The sequence below is a fragment of the Canis lupus genome, chromosome 16, assembly GCF_048164855.1.
Source record: "Canis lupus baileyi chromosome 16, mCanLup2.hap1, whole genome shotgun sequence".
NCBI lineage: Eukaryota > Metazoa > Chordata > Mammalia > Carnivora > Canidae > Canis > Canis lupus.
In genome coordinates this window covers 49,150,651-49,170,538 of record NC_132853.1, presented here as the reverse complement: position 1 = coordinate 49,170,538, position 19,888 = coordinate 49,150,651, and the positions used below count along the sequence as shown (strand labels likewise).

General features: G+C 57.6%; 1 protein-coding gene across 2 annotated transcripts; it reads left to right on the top strand.

Annotated features, from left to right (window-relative positions):
• The first annotated feature begins 445 nt into the window (after window positions 1-445).
• Window positions 446-19,647, top strand: LOC140607002 (angiotensin-converting enzyme). 2 transcript variants are annotated; one of them, XM_072781232.1, is made up of 25 exons: window positions 446-733; window positions 1,239-1,406; window positions 1,970-2,066; window positions 3,123-3,266; window positions 3,727-3,918; window positions 4,493-4,590; window positions 4,996-5,168; window positions 5,562-5,785; window positions 6,129-6,273; window positions 6,498-6,596; window positions 6,814-6,936; window positions 7,227-7,438; window positions 8,129-8,265; window positions 9,130-9,288; window positions 9,580-9,667; window positions 11,659-11,802; window positions 11,977-12,168; window positions 13,293-13,390; window positions 13,585-13,757; window positions 15,772-15,995; window positions 16,298-16,442; window positions 16,752-16,850; window positions 18,314-18,436; window positions 18,795-18,982; window positions 19,118-19,647. In XM_072781232.1, exons 1-25 carry the CDS (start codon window positions 461-463, stop codon window positions 19,345-19,347), a joined length of 3,948 nt encoding a protein of 1,315 aa, XP_072637333.1. In that variant the 5' UTR covers window positions 446-460; the 3' UTR covers window positions 19,348-19,647. The 2 variants fall into 2 exon arrangements, with proteins under 2 accessions (XP_072637333.1, XP_072637334.1); XM_072781233.1 differs by lacking the exons at window positions 446-733; window positions 1,239-1,406; window positions 1,970-2,066; ... (7 more) ...; window positions 6,814-6,936; window positions 7,227-7,438 and adding an exon at window positions 7,729-7,996.
• The last annotated feature ends 241 nt before the right edge of the window (window positions 19,648-19,888 follow it).

Below are 19,888 nucleotides of genomic sequence, written 5' to 3'. Positions count from 1 at the left end.
TCCCGGGTCCCCGCGCCGAGGCTGGGTGATGGCAAGGAGAGGGCACCGTGTGCAGACTTGGGGTGTTCCAGCAAACTGCCGGCTCCCTCTGCCTCGGAGGGGGGTGTGCGCGTGTGTCGCGGGGGAGCTCCCCCTCTCCTGCCTCCTCTGAGAGGGCCTGACCTGAGCCCCCCCGCCTCTCCCGGGCTGCAGCTCGCGGGGTCCGCCTTGGCCCCTCCCCGGGCGGGCGCCCCTGCCCAGGCGGGCCAGGAAGCGTCGGTCCCCGCCCCGCGCGGCTAGGCCCGCAGCCGGGGGACTTTGGAGTCGAGGAGGAAGCGCGGCGGGGCGGGGAGGTGGGGGTGTGTCGGAAGGCGGCGGCGGGGTTTTATAACCCGCAGGGCGGCCGCGGCGCGGGAGAAGGGGCAGCGCCGCACCGTGCACCGCGCACCGCGCACCCGCACCGCGCACCGCGCACCGCGCCATGGGGGCCGCGCCGGGCCGTCCCGGGCGGGGGCCGCTGCCGCTGCCGCTGCCGCTGCTGCTGCTGCTGCCGCTGCTCCTGCCGCCGCCGCCGCCGCCCGCCGCCCTGGCGCTCGACCCCGAGCTGCAGCCCGGAAACTTTGCCGCCGACGAGGCCGGGGCGCAGCTCTTCGTGCAGAGCTTCAACTCGAGCGCCGAGCTGGTGATGTACCAGAGCACGGTGGCCAGCTGGGCGTACGACACCAACATCACCGAGGAGAACGCGCGGCGCCAGGTGGGCGCGCGGGCCCGGGGCGGGGGCGGGGCGGGGCCCGGGCGCCCAATCACAGGCCCGCGGCCCGGCGCTGGGGGGCGGGGAGCCCCCGACCCCGCCGAGCCCCGCAGACCCGCGGTGGTGTCCCCGCGCGGTGCCGGGCGCATGGTCCGTGCCCGGTGCGAGCACCGAGGGGACGGAGCCGGCTCCCCTGGCCTCGAGCCCCCCCGGTGGCGGCGCCCCGGGACGACCTCGGGCTGGGTCAGGGTGCCCGCTCGCTCCGGCCGCGGCCCCGGTGGCTTCAGCCTGCCCCTCACGGCTCCTGCCCCTGCTCATCGCCGCCTCCTTACCCTCCTCTCCAGCCGCCTCTCTTCTGGCCCCCGTTTCTGCTCCACCGTCCACCTGAGGCCGATTCCCCCAGTTCCTGACCCCGCAGGCCCGAGAGGAGGCCCCAGTGTCCGGGAGCCCCCCGCCTTCCTCCCGTTTAAGGAGCCATGGCCTCCCTGTATCCCCCCGGTGCCCGCAGGAGGAAGCGGCCCTGCTCAACCAGGAGTTTGCTGAGGTCTGGGGCCAGAAGGCCAAGGAGCTGTATGACCCGATCTGGCAGAACTTCAGCGACCCAGTCCTGCGAAGAGTCATCAGTGGTGTGCGCACCCTGGGCCCTGCCAACCTGCCTGTGGAGAAGCGTCAGCAGGTGGGCCCTCGGACCTGGGCGGCGGAGGCAGAAGTGGCCAGCTTGCCTCCAGGGCGTCCGGGCGCTGGCGGGGGAGCCTGGCAGGAAGGGACCCTGGGTGGGAGGCACCCTGGCTGCAGGAGAAGCCTCTGAGCCCAGAATGGCTTCCTGAAACATTGATTTCTCTTAGAGATGGGGTGTAGAAAGTGAAGTTCAAGTAAACGGATGAAAAGGGGGTTTTCAAAGTGTCTCCATCGAGGGATTTGGTGTATGGGTTTCTGAAAGACAGAGGACTGAGAAGGCATTGAGACCAGAGAGTCGAGAGGGGTTTGCCCTCATTGCAAGGCGGTGACTGAACTTGGACTTGAACCCCATCCCAAATTCTAAGGACACTTGTTTCCGCATCCACAGGCTGCCCCACTGGGAGGGGGATCAGTAGATTAGTGATCAGAAGTGTCCTGAGTGTCCTGGCCACGTCCCCTCTCCAGGCCTCCTTTTCATCCTAGCAAAGAGAGGAGAGGGGCGCCACCAGATTGTCTCTGGGGGTGTTCACTGCTAACATTTTCTCAACTCTAACTCTCCAGTACAACGCTCTGCTGAGCAACATGAACAGGATCTATTCCACAGCCAGGGTCTGCTTCTACCCCAACAAGACTGCCATCTGCTGGTCCCTGGACCCAGGTATGGCTCTGTCTCTATTGTCTCGGTTGGGGCTTCCCAGCCCTACCCCAAGGCCCAGCTGCACCCAGGAAGAGGGTGTGTTTAATGGGAGGGCCCTGAGGCACCTGGGTGGCTCAGTGGTTGAGCATCTACCTTTGGCTCAGGTCATGGTCCCAGGGTCCTAGGATGGAGTCCTCCATCAGGCTCCCCGCCATAGAAGCCTGTTTCTCCCTCTGCCTATGTCTCTGCCTCTCTCTGTGTGTCTCTCATGAATAAATAAAATCTTAAAAAAAAAAAAAAAAGGGAGGGCCCATGGAGGGAGTGGGTAAACCCAAAGGTATTGACCTCCAACCAGGGCTGAACAGTCAGATGCTCCCACATCCCTGCTTCTCCCAGCAGACTGATTTCTGAAACTCCAGCCTCCAGCTCCCACACCATCCCTGCCTCCATGGGTGCTTTGGCCTCTCCTATTCCCACTAGCCTTATTCCTGGCCGCCTGTGTTTTTTCCCTTTCATGGGTCCTTTCAGTCTCCCCAGAGCCCTCCACAGGCCTTAGACCCCTTGTGACCCTCCTTCTCTCCTCCCACACCCACAGCCCCCTCATCTACCAGGTGGCCTAAGGTTAGCACTCCAACCAATGAGAGCTGTGAAGGATCTGTCTGGGTTTTGGCCTCTGGACACATCCTCTTTGTATCCCCTCCCTTAGAGCCTCACTTCCGTGGGGACAAGGGTCTCTCTTGAGTGCTTGCTTTGCATAGCTCCCAGCCCCATCCCGCCCAGCCTGTGGGCAGCCCTTGCCTTTGGGGACACTGTGATGAAAAGGGGGTTTTCAAAGTGTCTCCATCGAGGGATTTGGTGTATGGGTTTCTGAAAGACAGAGGACTGAGAAGGCATTGAGGCCAGAGAGTCGAGAGGGGTTTGCCCTCATTGCAAGGCGGTGACTGAACTTGGACTTGAACCCCATCCCCATGTGATGTTGAGGAAGCAGATAGAGATGGTGAGGACTGGCATGTGAGCTCTACTGTAGACCGTTGCTGCCTTGGTGGAAGCAACTGACCCTGCTCCCCTGTGTCTCAGAGCTCACCCACATCATGGCCATCTCAAGAAACTACGCCCTGCTGCTCTATGCCTGGGAGGGCTGGCACAATGCTGTGGGCACCCCGCTGAAGCCCCTGTACCAGAACTTCACTGTCCTCAGCAATGAGGCCTACCAGAAGGATGGTGAGTTCGCCCACCCCATCCATGGTGGGAGTGAGTGCTGCCCTTCCCACCTTGCTGGGTGCTCCCCCATCCCCTGGCCCCACGGAGCCCAACCCCCGAGTCACACAGAGCAGCCATTACAATGACTCCATATACTGACTCAAGAAGGCACAGGTAGGTAGTGGACGGTGGAACCAGCTCAAGCCCCACCTGCCTTCATCCAGGCGGCTGTGCGGCCCTCACACTGCGCCTCCTGGCACACTTTGAAGCCCTAGCGCTCATCTTCACCTCTCCAGGATCTATCTAGCTGGAGTTAGAACAACCCCTAGTTGGAAAGTCTTAGAGCAGCAGCCCCCAAGCCGTCTTTCCTAACTAGCTGGCAGATACACGGGCCCGCAGCCAGGAGAATGGTGAAGCAGTAGCTGGGTGCCCCAGCCTGGGGCCTGAGCTGCACCCCAAACACTCCCCACCCTCCCCCCAGGCTTCTCAGACACAGGGGCCTACTGGCGCTCCTGGTATGAGTCGCCTACCTTCGTGGAGGATCTGGAGCACCTCTACCATCAAGTAGAGCCCCTCTACCTGAACCTCCATGCCTACGTCCGCCGCGCACTGCACCGCCGATATGGAGACAGATACATCAACCTCAGGGGACCCATCCCGGCTCACCTGCTGGGTAAGAATGTCACCTTGTCTCCCTCCACGCGTGTCCCACAGATTGTCCTCCACCTGTGTCACATTCTAGAGCACTCCTGCACATGAGCCCATGTGACTCCCTCAACAACCCCTTAAGGCAGGTGGCCCTTCTCAATCGTCAGTACTGTTCCTACTTTTCAGACAGGGTGCCCAGGGCTGGAGGCACATCGACTTAGCAGAGGGCAGAGAACTAGTAAAAGGTGGAGCTAGGAGTCACAGTGAAGACTTTGACTCCAGGTCCAATGCGGGAGGAATGATGATCTTAGACTATGTTCCAGGAAGCAAGCCCTTTGGAGGGCCTGCCTCAGCATCAGGAGTCGGGGACCCTGGTAGCATAGGGAAGGAACTTAGGCTCCCCCTGTCAACCCTGGGGAACCCAGAGCATTTGGGAGTGCGAGTGGGCCTGAGATGCTGAGCAGGCTGCTACACTTGAGTGCCCAGGCTCCAGGTGCCAGGGACCCAGAGTCCTGCTCAGTGACACACCTGGGGAAGCGGGCAGGGAGGACACTGGCCAGGCAGGGAGCTAAACTGTCTGGCCTCCCTCCTCTGTCTAGGGGACATGTGGGCCCAGAGCTGGGACAACCTCTATGACATGATGGTGCCTTTCCCCGACAAGCCCAGTCTCGATGTTACCAGCACTATGGTGCGCAAGGTAAGCTCGGAGTCAGGCTGGGGTGGGGGTAGCACACAGGAGTCAGACATGGGGAGAAGGGGAGAAAGAAGTCACATGAGGGAGATGGGGAGGGGAGGGACCTCGCTCCGTCCCTTTCTATGGCCTGGAGTGTATGTACAAACCGTGAGTTGAGGCCTGTGTCCTGGCTGAAGTGCCAACCCCCCCCTCCAGGACCCCTCAGGTAAGTGGAGTGTGGGTAACCATCTACTTTTGTTTTCCCACTGTGGTTAATAGGGGCTCTGCTTCTGGGAAGGGAGGCCGCAGAGCAGAGACTCCCGTCATGGGAAAGGAGCCAACCCTAGGCCTGCCCCCCACCCACCCCAGGACAACCACAGTGAGCTCCCATAGCTGGTCCCTGACTTGTACCTGCACACCCCCCACCAGGGTTGGAACACTACGCACATGTTCCGGGTGGCAGAGGAGTTCTTCACCTCCCTAGGGCTCTCGCCCATGCCTCCTGAGTTTTGGGCAGGGTCCATGCTGGAGAAACCAACCGACGGGCGTGAGGTGGTGTGCCATGCCTCTGCCTGGGACTTCTACAACAGGAGAGACTTCAGGTCTAGACATGGGAGGGAAGGGGGGGCGGTCTGGAGCTCCAGGAAGGGTGGGCTCGCTGGGCACGGAAAAGCCAGTTTCCAGGTCCACCTCCACCCCAGCCCCAATACTGTTTGGGGGCCGCTGGGTCTCTTCCAAGGTCATTGGGTATATGAGACCCTTTGGGCTGCCCTCCCTTGGCAGCTTTGGCAGGTGGCGGCTCTGTACACTGGAGTGGAGGAGAAAGACCTGAGTGTGGGCTGGACAAGGCAAAGCATTTATATGTTTCCACCAGCTCCTTGGAGGCGCAGGGCCGTGTCCGCTTGGCTCCTTTCCCTTAGGTGCCAGCCTCCCTGTGCTCTGGCCCTTGCCCTGCCCTGTCCCTCACCTTCACGCTCACCATCTCTCTGCCCCAGGATCAAGCAGTGCACGCGGGTTACGATGGACCAGCTGTCCACGGTGCACCACGAGATGGGCCATGTGCAATACTATCTGCAGTACAAAGAGCAGCCTGTCTCCCTGCGCCAAGGGGCCAACCCCGGCTTCCATGAGGCCATCGGGGATGTGTTGGCGCTCTCCGTCTCCACTCCTGCACATCTTTACAAAATTGGCCTGCTGGACAATGTCAGCAATGACATAGGTATGGGAGGTGGAGAGGACCCAGCCCAGCCCCACCTGGACCCTATTCCAGCCCACAGCAGGACAGCTTGCCCACGCTCCCACCTGCGCTTCCTGGTTCTTCCTCTCTGCCCCAGGTCAGGAGGCTCTGGGGATCCACCTGGAGCCTCACAGCTCACCCCAAGTCCCAACTGGACACTGCCCAAGGACCCTCTCCCAAGCAGGGCTCTATGGTCGTGAAGGCTGGCCTTCCCTTCTCTATGTCTGCCGACTCCGCCTCCTGCTGGCTCCTGCCCAGTCCCACCCTATCCAGCTGGACTCGCATCTCCTTCTGACCTCACTCTTCTCATCTTGTCTTCCAACAGAAAGTGACATCAATTTCTTGTTAAAGATGGCACTGGAAAAAATTGCCTTCCTGCCCTTCGGCTACTTGGTAGACCAGTGGCGTTGGGGGGTCTTTAGTGGGCGTACCCCCCCTTCCCGCTACAACTTTGACTGGTGGTATCTTCGGTGAGTAAAGAGGGAGCAGGAAAGGGCCTAACCCCAACGTGGCTGATGTTGTCTCCACCCTTTTCCCTACCTATTCTTTCCTACCTAAAACTCCCTCCTCCAGGAAGTCTTCCACCATTCACCAAAAGGGGGAAGGGACAGCCTGGTGGGAACACCTGCAAAGGCCAAAGCAGCAGAAGTGCACAACACTTCTGTCCTAAGACAATTGAACCACTCTCTTCTAGAACCAAGTATCAGGGGATCTGTCCTCCAGTTGCCCGAAATGAAACCCACTTTGACGCCGGAGCTAAGTTTCACGTCCCAAATGTGACACCATACATCAGGTACTAGCGGCCCCCTCCTGCCCAGTTCTGTCCCACCATTTGTCCCCATGATCCTCTGCTCCCTCGCCCCCAGAGCCTGAATTTAAGTAGGCCTCTCTCTTGCGCCCGCTGGCTTCTCTCTTCTCCCCTAAGGCAGCCCCTTTCTGCCCCGGGAGGAGCTGCATGGGGCCTGGGCGAGGCCCCCCCCGCCCCCCTAATGCCCCTCCTGTACTGGCAGGTACTTCGTCAGTTTTGTCCTGCAGTTCCAGTTCCATCAAGCCCTGTGCAAGGAGGCAGGCCACCAGGGCCCGCTGCACACGTGTGACATCTACCAGTCCACCCAGGCGGGGGCCAAGCTCCGGTGTGTAGGGGCATGGGGAGGGCCAGTGGGAGGCGAGGGGAGAGGCAGGAGGGAGATGTGTCTGGAAAGCGACAGGCTGCTCATAGGAGAGCCACGGGGCTCCTGGTGGAGGGTGCCTTTCTTCCTTTCCACGCCCGTCTGCCTCTCATCAAGTATTTACGGAGTCCCTGCTCCCCTGCCAAGCTCCTAGTCTCCAGAGTCCTGCTGTTGCTGTTCTGGGAGGTGGGCCAGAGGCCCGGCTGGGATGCAGGCCTGAGCCTCGTACCCACCGTGCCCACTCTGCCCGACAGGGAGGCACTGCGGGCAGGCTCCTCAAGGCCCTGGCAGGACGTGCTCAGGGAGGCGATTGGCTCAGACACCCTGGACGCTCAACCACTGCTCGACTACTTCCAGCCCGTCAGCCGATGGCTGCAGGAGCAGAACAAGCGCAACGGCGAGGTGCTGGGATGGCCAGAATACCAGTGGCGGCCACCGATGCCCAACAATTACCCACAGGACATTGGTAAAGCCCTGAGTGAGGGTGGGGCGGGTGCTAAAGTGAGTTCTCAATTCCGGGCTCCGGACCCAGTCCCCTTGGTTCCTGGTTCCTGGTTCCTGGTAGCAGCAAACAGCTGGGCCCCGGCACCCTACCCCAAAAGACTGTGCAGCACCCTTAGCTCATCACAGGGACCCGGGCGGAGAATGGGCATGTCTTTTTCCCCAGCATTCTAGGGAGGGTGTGTCTAGATCTAAGTGCCCCCCCGGGGGGGGCAGGCTGGTGGGCACACTGCTCTATGAGATCACATTACAGGCTCCACTCTTATTGGCCAGAGGGCTGTGGCTACAGGGCTCTGGTGTCCTGCGGCCATGGGCCAAGGTTGGGCTGCTCCAGGACTGCCTAGCCTCTTTCTCCTCCTGCTCTGCTGTGGGCACCCTATGCTGGTCCCCAGCCAGGAGGCCACCTACCAGGTGACAACCACCCAGGGAACAACCAGCCAGGCAAAAACCAGAAGCCAGACAACAACTCACCAGACAACTCACCAGGCAACAAGCAGCAGCCAGACAACCCAGAGCCCAAGTGGTAGCAGCTGGGGGGCAGGACGGGGCCTGGAAGGAAAGGAGCAGGAGGTGGGGGCAGTTCTGGGGGCAGAAGCAGGCCAACCTGCAACAGAGGGCAAGGGGAGGCCTGTCTGTTTCCCTCTCTGTTCCACAGGCCTGGTGACCGATGAAGTTGAGGCCAGAAGGTTTGTGGAGGAATATGACCGGAGATCGCTCGTGATATGGAATGAATATGCTGAGGCTAACTGGAACTATAACACCAATATCACCACAGAGACCAGCAAGATCCTGGTAGGGGGCCCCCTCCATGCCCTGGACTCGCATGGGCACCCACACTCACGCACACGTACAGCACATATGTGCTCCTCCCCTCAGGGACTGATCCTCCAAACCCAAGGCAGAGCCAAATGCCCCCTCCCTCCCTCAGTGTGGCTGCAGAGGGGTGGGGCGAGGGGAGCAGAGCTGTCAGAATTTGTGAAAAATCTAGATGGAATATCTCAAATAATACTCGGCTTCAGGTTTGGGTGGGCATCTACTCAATGCCTAACAAAGTTGTCTTTCATTAGCAAGTAATCTGCTGTTAGTACTAGAATGGTTTGCACAGACAGGTGATGCTAAGGGTGGATTTTTAGATTGACAACCCCTTTTTGCCACCACAGTGAGGGCTAGCTTCCCCTCACCCCCTTCCCTGCCTATGTGGTAAGCGCAGGTTACACCGAGGTGAGCCACAGAGAGCTAATGTTTTTTGAAGACTATTGTTTGTTGGCCACCATTCCTTGGTGCTTTACATCTCCTGCCTCCTTTGTTCTTCAACAGCCTTGCAAAAGTAGTGATCTTATTCACATTTTACAGAAGGGACTCCGAAGCTCAGAGAGGCCACAGAGCTAATACCAACCTTCTCCATCCTAACAAGTTACAGGCTGGGCTTCCCCTTCTCTACCCCAGCCAGGATATGTCTTGTGTGACTATGGGTATCCGTTGAGGGACATGTACCGCATGCAAGACATTACAGACATTACAGACAGTCCAGGTTGAAGAGCAAAGGCAACAATCTGATAAAACAGCCCCCCGCCATGGCAGCCCCCAGTCCCCTCCAGTAGTCCTCCTTTGACACAGCTCCTGGGCCTCACGACATGCCTCCCCCTATACCTTCAGCTGCAGAAGAACATACAGATGGCAAACCACACCTTCAAGTTTGGCACCTGGGCCAGGCAGTTTGACGTGACTAACTTCCAAAATGCGAGCATCAAGCGGATGATAAAGAAAATTCAGGACCTAGAACGGGCAGCACTCCCTGCCAAGGAGCTGGAAGAGGTATGTGGCTTGTGGCTTGTGGGGAGCAGGGAATGGAAGATCCAGGACCAGGACCAGGTCCTGGCTCAGGGGAGTGAGCCTAGTACAAGGTCTGGCCTTCGTGCTGCTTCCTCTTCCTCTATCTGTTGTGACATCTGCCGTGGTGACATCACCCACAGAATTACTGAGAAGGGAGCACCTTTGGGAACACACTCCCCCAGCTCCACAGTAACCCCCCACCCCCCGGGTGGTGCCAGGGGCAGAACGGGTAGCAAAGGTTGCAGCTTGCCGCCTGTCTTCTTCCTCCTGCAGTACAACAAGATCCTGCTGGACATGGAAACCACTTACAGCGTGGCCTCTGTGTGCCACACCAACGGCACTTGTCTGCAGCTGGAGCCTGGTGAGTGCACGTGGGGAACGAGAGGGAGATGGGGGAGGCTGGCGTTGGCAGTGTTAGGGGTGCTGGCCCTTGGAGAGGGTCAGGTGCTCCTACCTCGTGGGGGACTCACTCGCTGTTTTCTACCAGTGGGGCTTCTCTGCCACCACTTAGATTGGGCACGTACTTCATCTCCAAGCTGATCGTAGCCTTATATCCACCCTTCTGCCCCCTCTGGGCCCTCCCTGGATTCCTCTCTATTCCTCTCTGCCCTCTGCCCTTCAAAGTAGGAGGTACCTCAAATTTGTCTGTTGAGTGCTTAGATCCCCAACTAGGGATAGTAACTCTAGGTACCTTCCTTCCTTCACCCTATCTGTGTCTTTCCCACCTTCTCTGGCCTCCTCCTTGCTCCCCCATCCCCCAAATTGAAGCCACAGCTCATAGAACCCAATCCCATCTTAAAGGAATGGACCAGCTCTTGCTTGTCCCCTTTCTCTCTCCACATTGGCTGGTCCTTTTTACCTTCTTCCCTTTGAAAGAGCTCACCCTGGACACCCAAGTACCTGCACACAGATATGTTCCCTTCTCCCTCCTGACCCATTCTCCCAAGGGTTGGGGAGCCAGAGGCATAAACATTCTTCCTGAGGAATCGCTACCCAGAAACCATCTCTTCCTGGCCCTCTGCCCAACTCCCACATTAGAACAATGACAAATAGAGGGGAAATGGAAAATAAACAGGAGAGAGAGACAGTTTTCCTGAGACAGGGTTTGGCCTACGGTTTGTATACATGGGGATGCACGCACAGTGTTGTGGGGGCGTATGTGTGCTGTGTGCATGTGTGTGCGCACGGTTATGGAGAAGAGCGTTAAAGGGAGTGTAGTCTTCACCCTCTCCCCCACCCCCCACCAATTAGCCTCTTAATCCAGACCTGGGCCATCAGATCACTGCCGTTAGTAAGATGAAGAAGCACCCACAAAACAGAATACATCAGCAGAGGGCAGAGGTGAAATTCTCCAAATATGTTTTTTTTTTTTTTCAAACAATTCATTGGAATGTACTTTCTCTGTGAGAAGGAGGTATCACGAAGCATATTCCAAAACAGGGAGAGAGAGAGCACAAGTCAGATAATGAGGTGTGTATGGCCCTGAATGGTTGTAGCCTTCCGGCGCAGGCTGGTGGCCAGGAAGGGGAGCCACCACTGGTCTGCGTGGGGCTTCAGAAATGACATGTGAGTTCAGGCCATTCTCGTTCCGGCTCCGCCCCGTGCATGTCAGCTCCATGCAATCCATATGGAGGAGGCTACACACGCGGCATGGCTTTGACAGGACACAGAGCCAGGACTTCTGGCTCCTTGAAGGTGCTGGGATGGCTCTCTGTACTTTGTCTCCATGGCTGTCCTTGTATTCCGTCCAGTTCACGAGCAGTTTGTGAAAGATGTCCTGGGTCCCGTGAGGACGCAGAGACCAATGAGGCACACACCCTGCTCAGGGGCCTCATGCTCCCATTAGATTTTTTCACCCCCATGAATGTTGGTTTACCCCCATTTTACAGATAGGGCAAGGGGGGTCTTGTGACCCGTGAGGTTATTCTGGGACACTAGATAGGAACTTGGGTCTTGTGACCTCCAAACCATTTGTCCTTCCCACGGAGGGATGAGCAGGGAATCAGTGGGCACCAGCAGCAGCTCCAGGGTCTGGACCTTTGCTTTGTGCCTGGTTGGGCCACTTCCTGGCTGGGGGGACCTGCCATGTCACCAAAACACTCATGTGAAAACCAGCGCACCCCTCACAGGAGTGTTGTGCCCCCTAAGCCTGAGGCGGTTGCCCTGTGGAGACCTTTCTAGAAAGTGCACCACCCTTTCTCCCATTTCACTAGACTTGTTGCCTGTACAGGCCTTTTCACGAGTCTCACCATGCTTACCCCAGCTCCAAACCCCTGTGACTGACTTCACCTTATAGGAGGTGGGAGGGGAGTCAAGGGCTAGAGGCTCGAGCCATTCAACCCGTCCCTGCAGATCTGACGAATCTGATGGCCACATCCCGGAAATATGAAGATCTGCTGTGGGCCTGGAAGAGCTGGCGAGAAAAAGTGGGGAGAGCAATCCTCCCTTTTTTCCCCAAGTACGTGGAACTTGCCAACAAGGCTGCCCGGCTCAACGGTAAGTCCCTCCTGCCAGTATCACTAGCTCTCTGGTTCCAGCCCTACTAGGGGCCTCTGAAGCATCCTCTGAGCCCCAAAACTTGATGAGAGGGAGGTCCCTAGAGGAGGTGGGGCTGAGGGCACTCCAGGACTGGTCGGGTGTCCAGAGAGCCTGGCCACATCCCCTCTGCAGGCTACGAAGATGCAGGTGACTCCTGGAGAGCCATGTATGAGATGCCGTCCCTGGAGCAAGACCTGGAGCAGCTTTACCAGGAGCTGCAGCCACTCTACCTGAACCTCCACGCCTACGTGCGCCGGGCCCTGCACCGCCACTACGGGCCCCAGCACATCAACCTGGAGGGCCCCATTCCAGCTCACCTGCTGGGTGAGGACAAGTCCTGGGGGGGAGGGCCAGTGCTATCCAGAGGGCAGAGGGCAGGCTGGGGGGGATCTTTGGACAGCATGTCAGGTGGCTGGAATGAAGATGTGAGGCCGGAGCTGGGGTGGGGTGGCAGCTGGGTGCAAGGAGATGAGCCCCCTGCTTGCTTTGAGCACCACAATTGCTACAGAGCCACATGGGGCGGGTCACCCAGATGGATCAGTGGAGGAATTTATAATAATGATGCAGGAGACCATACCACCCAAGATGGCAGCTCAAGACGGCGTAACAGCGGGGAGGCAGGGGGTGAGGAAAGGCTGTGAGTTAGACCTGGGGCCTCCCCATAGGTGGCATGTGACCAGAGCCTTGAAAGATGACAGGCTCGGACAGACGGAATGGGAGATGTAGTGGGAGGAAGGAGAAGAGCAGACACAAAAGGTTCAGGCTAAGGGGAGTTAGGAGAACAGAGGAGAGTATGGAGAGTGTAGATCCATCCCAGCTTTTGGACCCTCGTTTTTTTTTTAGGGGTTGTAAACTGAGATGCCCTGAACACAGGAAGTAGGTAGTGGAAGACAGAGAGGGGTGGTGGAGAGAGCAGCAAAGCCAGAGGCTATCGGGTTCTTGTCCCCGTCGGGCCACTGAGAACACATCCTTGGAGGGCTTGTTACTGTGAGCAGAGGCCAGACAGGGCCACAGACCATTCGCCAATCATGAGGGAGACCCCAGAAATTCATCCAGGTTTGGGGACCTTGTAGCCTAAGAGACCAGCCATCCTGGATCCCACTCAGGTGAGACCAAGAATATCAGAATGGACATCAGCTTGATGACTGAGGAACACAGAGCCCGAAGGGGAGGCCCTGTGCCCAATGGCCCTGGGAATGGGGGCAGAGCTGGGGCATAGAGCTCAGACCTTGGCACTCAGAGCCAGTAATGACCTGGTGGGCTGGATGTGGAGGCTGGAGACAATGCATATCAAATGCCTAACACAGTTTGCAAACAGTAGGTGCTCAAGAGACGCTGTTAAGATCCTAAGACTGGGATCTGGTTCCTTCTCCATGGGTGATGGTGCTGAGTGTAGGAAATAACACCTGTTTCTCCCCTTTCTCTTCTCTTCCCCCATCTGCCTCCAGGGAACATGTGGGGTCAGACGTGGTCCAACATCTATGACTTGGTGGTACCCTTCCCTTCAGCCCCCAAGATAGATGCCACAGAGGCCATGATAAAGCAGGTGCACACTGGGCCCCTGGTCACATTTCTGCTCCTCCAGGGCAGCCCCAGGGCACAGGGGAGGGGAGACCTCTGCCTCAGTGGGACAGGAATTCCCTCTGGCTTGGCCCTCTTCCAACCCCCACCCTGACTGCAGCACACAGTCTGCTCCCTTCGTCCCGCCCCCAGTTTTGGCAGAGCTCCCTCTGCTTGCAGGGCTGGACTCCCAAAAGGATGTTTGAAGAAGCGAACAATTTCTTCACCTCCCTGGGGCTGTTGCCTGTGCCCTTTGAGTTCTGGAATAAGTCAATGCTGGAGAAGCCGACTGATGGGCGGGAAGTAGTGTGCCATGCCTCCGCCTGGGACTTCTACAATGGCAAGGACTTCAGGTGTGTCCAGGTGGCAGCCAGGGGACCATATCCTGAGCCCAGTAGCAAGGAGATGAGCCAAGTAAAGGTTCTACTATTGTCCCCTCAGCCATAGCAAGCAAAGCAAGTATAGGGACCAGAGCTTAGGATGAGGGGTCAAGAGCATTGGGCCTGACCCTGGGCTTAGCCATTCGCTTCTGGCAGGGGCATCTTGTCTACCAGATGAGGGTCTTCTCGGGCCCTGACCAGTCCTGGGTGAGAGCAGTGTGAGCTGCCTAGCTTTCCCTCATTCTGGGGCGGCCCCTGCGTATCGCAGGCCATCTATGTGGGTGTGTGTGCCTTGATACAGAGAAGAACCTGAGGGCACTGAGGACTTCACACAGATCCACCATCGGCAGAGGCTCAGAAGTTGTCTTCATCAGAGGATAGTTATTTATTGCTGCAGAACAAACCACCCCAAACTTAGTGATATAAAAAAAAACTGTTCATGTTCATGATTTTATGAGTCAGGAGAGCAGGCAACATGAAGTGGACATGGCTTGCTCCTGCTGTACAATGATGGAGACCTCAGCTGGGGTGGCTCTGATGGCTGGAGACGGCAGGGTAGCTCAGTGGGGCCATCTGTCTGGGGACTTGGTTCTGGCCCTTGATTGGGTTCCTCATCTTTTCTCCATGTGGCATGCACTGGGACAGAAGGGATCAAGTTGGCTTCTTTATTCAGATGTTGAGTCCTTGGACTGGGATGATTGGAGCAGCTGGGGGTTGGTGGGACATCTCTGTCTCCAGGCTAGCCTGGGCTTCCTCCCAGTATGAGAGTCAGGTAGATTTCCTACTTGGCACTTGGCATCCCCCAGAAAGAAGGCAAAAATAGCCAGTCCTGCTAAGGCTAAATCCAAAACTGGCAGTCATTTATGCCACACTTTATTGGCTAATGCAAGTCACAAGGCCAACCCAGATTCAAAGGAGGGAAAGAAGACCCCATGTCTTGGGAGAAGTGGCAAAGATGATCTGCCACTATTGACGAAGTGTCTTCTTATAAGAGTGGACATAGAGAGACTAGAACAAACCAGCCAGGGTTCACTGGATTGCCTGCCCTTGGGCCCTTCCTCCAAAGGTATGAGGACTTCAACTGTAGGGCTAGATGTAGACAGAATCTGGGAGTCTTCCCTTATATGAGGAGTCATAGGAGAAGATGGACAGACCCCAACCTTGGTGTAATGGGGATGCTGGGAAGCTCTTCCCCTCCCAATACAATGACAGAAAAACAGGGTCAACTGAACTGAAGGGCTCTGAAATCCTCATAGGGGATTTCACTGGCTCACAAAAGAGAATGTGGAAAGGGACACCTGGGTGGCTCAGCGGTTGAACGTCTGTCTTCGGCTCAGGGTGTGATCCCGGAGTCCTGAGATCGAGTCCCACATCGGGCTCCTTGCATGGAGCCTGCTTCTCCTTCTGCCTATGTCTCTGCCTCTCTCTGTGTGTCTCTTATGAATAAATAAATAAAATCTTAAAAAAAGAGAAAAAATGAGGAAAGAGAGGAAGGTGGGACCTCCAGTGTGGACAGCTCTGCAGATGACATTTCAGCCCTAGCCGTAGACGTCCGGGGGTGAATATGTTTGCTGGTGTTGGGCACATGGGAGGCAGAATAGCTCAGAATAACTGTTGTTTGCTCCAGGAAGCCTAAGTCTTAGAAGAGACAAAATGTGTGCATGAAAAACAACGGAACCCACATTCTAGAAACTCCTACACTAATAACTGAGTGTCCCAATGCCTCTAGAGCATGTACTTTGTACAGTTAGAAAACATGGCAGCAGTGAGGGCTGGAGTTATTGAGGGAAGCTGGAGGCAGAGAGTGGCCTGAATGACCATGCTTTAGGGGCTTCCAACCCTCAGATTCCCTCTTTCTCAGGCTTACTCCATGCCTCCTTTGGTTTTCCTTCCCATAATGCTGTGTTTCCTGCACAGAGCATTGATGGGCATCTGCTCTGTGTGCAGTAAGGACAGCAGATGCCTTTGCCCCGCCCCCGTGTTCCAGGATCAAGCAGTGCACCACTGTGAACATGGAGGACCTGGTGGTGGCCCATCACGAGATGGGCCACATACAGTATTTCATGCAGTACAAGGACTTGCCTGTGACCTTCCGGGAGGGCGCCAACCCTGGCTTTCATGAGGCCATTGGAGATGTGCTGGCACTCTCCGTGTCTACCCCCAAGCACCTCCACAGCATCAACCTGCTGAGTAGCGAGAGCGGTGGCTACGGTGAGACAGGAACGGGAGGTCCTGGTGGGCAGAGGGGCTGAGAGGGGGCAGTGCGCTTGGGAAGCAGGGAGAGGACACTCGATGGCTCATAGACAGAGGCTGAGACAGAACAACGGAAAACAAGGATGCCACCAGCAGGGTGAGCCGGGAGGATGGAACCCACATACCAGCCCAAGAGGCAGGTTGCTAGACCCAGGGGGATATAGCCCTCTCCTGCCCTCTCCACCCGCTGCACACCTGTCCTGGCTGAGCCGCTGTGAGATGGCTGGAGATCTGATGACCAGCGTCCCTTCCCTCTGCAGAGCAAGACATCAATTTTCTAATGAAGATGGCGCTTGACAAGATCGCCTTTGTGCCCTTCAGCTACCTGGTTGACCAGTGGCGCTGGAGGGTATTTGATGGAAGCATCACCAAGGAGAACTACAACCAGGAGTGGTGGAACCTCAGGTGCTAGAATGCTCCTGTGGGGGCCTGGGGTGGAGGGTGTCTCCATGGATGTCTGCATGTGTGAGTGTTCAGGTCACTGTCTGTACACGTAGTGCATGTTTGTGTGTGTGTGTGTGTGTGTGTTTGTGTGTGTGTATGTAAGTGATGAGGTGCACAGGGGGTGATTGTGCAGAGAGGCACAACACACCAGAGTCTGGGGTGTTCTGTGTAGCTCCAGGGGCAAGGACTACCCTTTACTTAAAAAACACCAACTCCTCCTGACTTGATTCTCCCCAAACCCTCCCTTCAATTTTCCTTTCCCCTTGGCAGGCTGAAGTACCAGGGCCTCTGCCCCCCAGTGGCCCGTTCTCAAGGGGACTTTGACCCAGGGGCCAAGTTCCATGTTCCTTCAAGTGTGCCTTATATCAGGTAAAGGGGAAGGGAAGAGGTCATTCCGTATTCAAAGTGCCATCACTGCCCTGTCGGGGGCTCTCTGTCCAGTGACCTGGGGGGCCTGGCTGAGTGGCATGCTGTGCTGAGGCCACTCACCTGCAACTAAGGTTCACTCTTGTTTCACACTTTTGATGTGATGAGAGCCTCCCCCTCCAGGAGTTGAACACAGAAACTATTATAATTGGCTAATGGTTACAAGACCTTGGTTGGATAGTTAACATTATTAACTGTGACCCATAACTTTGGCTAGATCATGACCTAAGCACTGCTTTGTTTTTAAACAAGATTGTTATTCCTTTACTATATATTCAACATATTGCCCATGATATCATTTGAGTTGTACCTGGAAGAATGTCTATATAGTAAAGCAAGGGTTAGAGACCCAGTTGGATCTGGGGGCCCTCCCTGGGAGGGAAGGGTCTGGAGAGACCTCAAGGGGAGGGGTCCGGGTGTCTCTGAGCTGCAGGTAGGCTGAGGCCACCTGTGAGGCAAAGCAGAGGGTGGTGAGGGCTGCCCCAGGAGGGCTGTAGCCACCTCTAGCCCTTGCCACCTCTATTCCATGGAAGCCCAGTGAGGGAGGGCTTGTGATCACTGTGCCCACCTTTCCACCTTAGCATCTGACATGATGTCAGCATATAGTCAAGAAACAACTGTAGGGTGGGTGAATTGTGCTCCCAGAGTCCAGGAAGGGAGAGAAAGCCTGCTCAGATGTTCCAGAGAACATTAGGACCAAGGGGGCCCAAGGACATCTCAGAACAGGCCCAACCTGGGCAGTGGACGAGTATGACCTGTAAGGAGCACCTGCCTTTTCTGCTGGTTTCCCAGCTCCCAAGCCAGCATTAGCTTTCACATGGAAGCCAGTTGAAGATAATTCTCTAGGCAGGGTGGGCAAAGGAGACACATTCCAAATTCTGACCAGCAACCTTGGCAAAGCACTTTTAAGAAATGCCAGGAAAGTCAGTGGCACATGGCTTGTGCCCAGCATTCAAAGTGGGAGGCCTGCCCTGGTGGTTTGGGACATTCTGAACCCAGGGTGGAGAGGTTGCTCTGGACTTGACTGGCAGATTTCTACCAGGGAATCCCTGCTGTTTGGGATAAATGCAGGTGACCCTTGAGGCAACACCTGGCCTCTACTTACATTGACCCCAGGAATCAAGACCTCACTGCCTCGGAAGCAACCTGCCAAATCTTTGAAGGGCTCTGCCCTGACCCTCCTCACCTATGAGTGATCCCAGAGGCCCTCAGAACAGGTCCTCCTGAGATGTAAAGGGAGCCTCTCGGGTGGGAGGCATGGAGATGGGGAGCCTTGATGATCCTGAAGACCCGAGGGTGAGCTCACCCTGACATGCTGGCTGCAGTGGAAGATGAGGGGCGGCCAGGGCTCAGGGGCTCAGGTCCTCAACCACCCCCACCTCACCCCACGCTTCCCTCCACTCCAGGTACTTTGTTGGCTTTGTCATTCAGTTCCAATTCCATGAGGCTCTGTGTCAGGCAGCTGGCCATAAGGGCCCCTTGCACACGTGTGACATCTACCAATCTAAGGAGGCCGGGAAGCGCCTGGAGTGAGTCTTCTCTGCCTTTCTTCTGACCATTCCCCACCCTCTAACTCCTCAGCTTTGAGGAACCCGGTGGGGCTCTTCTGGAAACACCCACCAGTTTGGTGCCTGGACTGGGGATCCCAGGTGGAGCCTGTGCCAGGCCTGCATGTGGCATCCCAGTAGGAAACTAGAGCCTCTGGGCCCCAGTCATCCCTCCCCTACCCCCGCTCCCACCCCCAGACCCACCCCTGCCCTCCCAATCCCAAAGGAGGTTTAGGCTATGAAGGGGGGGATGGCGGGTGGGAATTAGGCCGGGCCAGGAGCAGTGAGCTTCTCCACCTGTCCTTCTGACTCGGTTTCCCTTCTTTGGCGCTGCCCCCAGGGATGCCATGAAACTGGGCTTCAGTAAGCCGTGGCCGGAAGCCATGAAGCTGATCACGGGCCAGTCCAACATGTCTGCATCAGCCATGATGAACTACTTCAAGCCGCTGCTGGACTGGCTGCTCACGGAGAACGGGCGGCACGGGGAGAAGCTGGGCTGGCCTCAGTACAACTGGACGCCAAACTCTGGTACTCCCCCCCCCCCCCCCGGGCCGGGCCCTCCCCCGTCGAGGCGGGCTGCAGTCCCAGAGCGAGGACAGGGAAGCCGGCCTGGGGAGCCCCGGCCGCCCGCCCACCGTCTGCCCCCTTGCTTCTCCCGCCCAGCTCGCTCCGAAGGCCCCTTACCGGGCACCGGCCGCGTCAACTTCCTGGGCCTGGATCTGGAGGAGCAGCAGGCCCGCGTGGGCCAGTGGGTGCTGCTCTTCCTGGGCGTCGCCCTGCTGGTGGCCACCTTGGGCCTCACCCAGCGGCTCTTCAGCATCCGCCACCACAGCCTCCGCCGGCCCCACCGAGGGCCCCAGTTTGGCTCCGAGGTGGAGCTGAGACACTCCTGAGGTGACCGCTGACCGGGCCGGGCCTGCCGGGGAGCGTCCGCCACCGAGAGACCCGACCGGGGGCTCGGGCCGTGGGCTGAGGACCCACCACTCCTCTCACGGCTCACCCCAGCGCGCCCGCCTCCTGTCACCCCGCCTGTCACCTCCCTCCTCACCACGCCTCGAATCCTGTGCTGACGATCCGCCCTCCGGACCACAAACCCCCGTGGCCCCTGCCCCCGAGTCCCCGGGCAGCAGGCCACCTAACATGGAGCCCCCTCCCAGTCTCTCTGTGAATACAATTAAAGGACCTGCCTCCCCCGTCTGAGTCTGTGTCCCTCGTGGGGAAGCCAGGGACAGGGACAGGGATGCTCTCCGCCTCCGGGCAGTCAAGTGGGTCACTTCGCTGGGCGTCTTCATCATCCTCCAAGAAGAGCCTGGGAAAATGCCCCGGAGCGCTGGCCCCAGCGCCCACCTCTAGCCCAGGCAGCCGGCCAATGTCCTGCCATGCGGGCGGCCCCTGCCAGCCTCGGCACCCGCCCAGGAGGACTCTGGGAAGCAA